Here is a 3657-nt window from a genome sequence, read left to right on the forward strand (position 1 = left end):
AAAATGCAAAATTATATATGTTCAATAGCTTTTTCTGTATGTGGTATGCATTGCCTTCATAAAATGTTAGCAACAGAAGGTAAAAATGGGAGCAATCAAATAAAATAAATTTATCACATACACAAAATTCAACTTGCAGTGAAATGTTTTTATGACAAAAAATAGTTAAAAAGTACACAGAATACAGTAAAAAAAATCCTGAATTTTTTGTAGAATAAAATGTGACCCATCACATCGAAACGAGGATTAAGTCCAAAAGTGGTGAATGGAGAAATAGGCAAATATAGTGCTTTGACTAAAATGTTAACAAAAATTGCATTTTGTCAAACTATAATGAGTAAAAGCCTTATCAATGTATCAGTTGAGTGAACTGTCTGAAATATAATCTAATTTAAAGTGTGAAGTCTCTGCTTTTCACTCGAGGGTCTCACAGAGGGCGGATCTTCACAGGTAGAGTTTTTTTTCGTCCTAAACTTTATTTAGCTCAGTCAGTCTCGACAACGCTGTGCAGGTGACGTAATCAGCTCTGCAACATGGCGTGGGACGCATAAATCACGCGACATAACGAATCGATAATGAAACTTGTTGCCAACGAAGGTACCTTRATCACCTTCAGTCAAACTTCAGCKTTTAATGATTTATTCAACCAAAGTGTGTTTTCCTCAGTAGTGTGTGTGTTCAGGAGTGTGTGTGTTCAGGAGTGTGTGTTCAGCAGTACCTCCTTCATTGTCTTTGCCATCAGTACACAGTGTCTCCATGGCCACATGACAGCCAGCTCCTCTCCAGCCTGGCTGGCAGATGCAGTGCCACCCGCTGGCCTCCAGGGTGCACCGCCCGTTATTGTTGCAGAGCCCTGGGCAGCCCTCTGGGCACAACACAAACACAGACGGTTAGAGACGCTGAAGCTGTGGGGACAGCAGGGACACATGGAATGAGACAGGAAGTGACACACACCAGACAGGAAGTGACATACACCTCAGTGAGGGATGTTTCTGAAGGCAGCTGATGGAACAGTGGTTCTCACATTTACAAAGTGTTACAATAATAACATGTTTGTTGTTTCCTCCCAGCCCTGAAAGAGGTTTAAACCAGCATGAGATGGGTTCTCTCCACTGAAAGAACAAGAAAAAATGACTGCGACTAGGACTGCTGAAAATATCATTGATGCTCAGAGAAATCTGTCAAACTGAAACGTTCCTAAACTGAGAAAAACCAAACATAATAAGGTCCAGAACAAGAACCCCTGCTCTCAGGATGGAGGGGAGTCTGAGCAGAGAGACCAGCAGCYTGAGGGGTGGGAACCTTTTCTTTAATGGAACATATTTAGATTGTTAGAAAGTTTTCTGAGAGCCACACTCATTTAGTAAATCTGATGCTACAGTTAGAAACTAATGAAAATACAGTTATCATTTTTTAAACATTTCTTTTTGTAAACATTTGTAAGATTTTGTCTGAGTGTTGTTTAAAGTTGCTGCTTCTTAAAAATATGAAGAACATAATGAGAAAATCTAATGTGTCATGTACAGTACTGAATCTGACAGATGGTTATTTTCAGTTTGATGTTTTTGGAGAGGAGAAGCAGCTCTGCAGCAGACTCTGTCTGCAGATGTAAAAAAAACTTTTTGACACCTCAGGATGTAAAAAAGTTTGTTTTTTTTTACATCCAGAGATGTAAAAAAGTATTTTTTTTACATCTCAGAACATAATGTAAAAACATTTTTTTTACATCTCAGGACGTAAAATTTTTTAAACGTAAATTACGTCATATTTTACGTCCTGAGATGTAAAAAAATTACATCCTGTGAAGTAAAAATTTTTTTGACGTAACTTACGTCATATTTTATGTCCTGAGATGTAAAAAAATTACATCCTGTGAAGTAAATTTTTTTATGTCATATTTTACGTCCTGAGATGTAAAAAAATTACATCCTGTGAAGTAAAAATTTTTTTGACGTAAACTACATCATATTTTACGTCCTGAGATGTAAAAAAATTACATCCTGTGAAGTAAAAATTTTTTTGACGTAAATTACGTCATATTTTACGTCCTGAGATGTAAAAAAATTACATCCTGTGAAGTAAAAATTTTTACGTAAATTACGTCATATTTTACATCCTGAGATGTAAAAAACCTTTTTTTTACGTCCTGAGACGTTTTTACATCTCAGGATGTAAAAAAATATTACATCCTGTGAAGTAAATTTTTTTATGTAAATTATGTCATATTTTACATCCTGAGATGTAAAAAAATTACATCCTGTGAAGTAAAAAAATATTTTTACGTAAATTACGTCATATTTTACATCCTGAGATGTAAAAAAAATTACATCCTGTGAAGTAAAAATTTTTTTTGACATAAACTACATCATATTTTACTTCCTGAGATGTAAAAAAAATTACATCCTGTGAAGTAAAAAAATTTTTTTGACGTAACTTACGTCATATTTTACATCCTGAGAAGTAAAAATAAAAATTTACATCCTGTGAAGTAAATTTTTTTACATAAATTACGTCACATTTTACGTCCTGAGATGTAAAAAACCTTTTTTTTACATCCTGAGACGTTTTTACATCTCAGGACGTTAAAAAATATTACATCCTGTGAAGTAAAAACAAATTTTTTATGTAAGTTACGTCATATTTTACGTCCTGAGAGGTAATTTTTTTTTTTTACAGTGAGAGTCTGCTGCAGCCTGCTGCTGATCCACAGCGTCCTTGAAGCTTCCAGATTAGACTTCTACATCACCTCYCACTAAACACTGAAAATACACCAAAAATAATCATTTGTTTTTTTCTCCTGAAAAATGCAGCCTTCAGCAGCACACACATTTTTGTTTTTACAGCTCCTGTGAACGTCTCCAGATCTCATCTCATGCTGGGGCTTCACCACTTCTGCTAAACTCCTGTCACTGAGCGTGATCCTGGCTCAGATACGGTATAAATGACTGATATTTGAWCACAGAAAAGCCACTGTTGATTCATGTTTCTCCATTAGAGCTTTTAATTAAATCTTTTTTTTTTTGTAATTGTGTGGCAGCTGGCTGAAAATGGTTCCCGACTCCTGCAGTTAATATCTACAAAGAATTGGTAGATTTTGTAGATCACCATCTCATTTTGGGCTAAAGAACTTTCAGAAGCTTTTTTCTAACAAACTAAAAAATAATGTAATAAATAGAGTGCACGAAGCTTTTAGCAGCTTTAGTARCAAAACTTTTTTGACTTCAAAAATCCAAATTTCTTCAGTCATTGTATGAATAAAGTCACTGAGACGACTTTAGCTTTGTGTGATGAAACTCATTTAAATAAAGTGCTTTAATGCTGTAGTTTCACATGTACTGAGACACAAACTGTCGATTCTCTGTGTCGAAACAAACAAAAACACACAACAAGAAAAAAGCTAAATGGAAACAATATTTTAAATCATAAATGAATAGAGGGGCCCATTTAACACTACTCCAAATAGTTTTAAAAACTGAAATTTTATGCTTCAGTTTCACAAACAGTTTAGATCTTCAGTCGAGCTAATATTGATCTTTCTGTGTGGAGAAATGCTGAATCAGCAGAAACCCTGCATGCTTTACCTGTTTCTCTGCTCCAACACACCTGATATGAATGAATACATGATTATCAGGCTTCTGACGTACGGAGGACCAACAC

The 3657-nt window shown here is 34.9% G+C and overlaps 1 protein-coding gene across 1 annotated transcript in view; it reads right to left on the bottom strand.

The window, feature by feature from the left end:
* tenm3 (teneurin transmembrane protein 3) overlaps positions 1-3657 on the bottom strand; it is a gene marked incomplete at its 5' end in the record, with an annotated part of 142446 nt that overhangs the window by 83376 nt on the left and 55413 nt on the right. The window contains 1 exon segment of the mRNA XM_014023597.1: positions 719-865. Coding sequence (XP_013879051.1) covers positions 719-865 — 147 coding nt within the window.

This window comes from Austrofundulus limnaeus, unplaced genomic scaffold, assembly GCF_001266775.1.
Source record: "Austrofundulus limnaeus strain Quisiro unplaced genomic scaffold, Austrofundulus_limnaeus-1.0 Scaffold379, whole genome shotgun sequence".
NCBI classification, from domain to species: domain Eukaryota; kingdom Metazoa; phylum Chordata; class Actinopteri; order Cyprinodontiformes; family Rivulidae; genus Austrofundulus; species Austrofundulus limnaeus.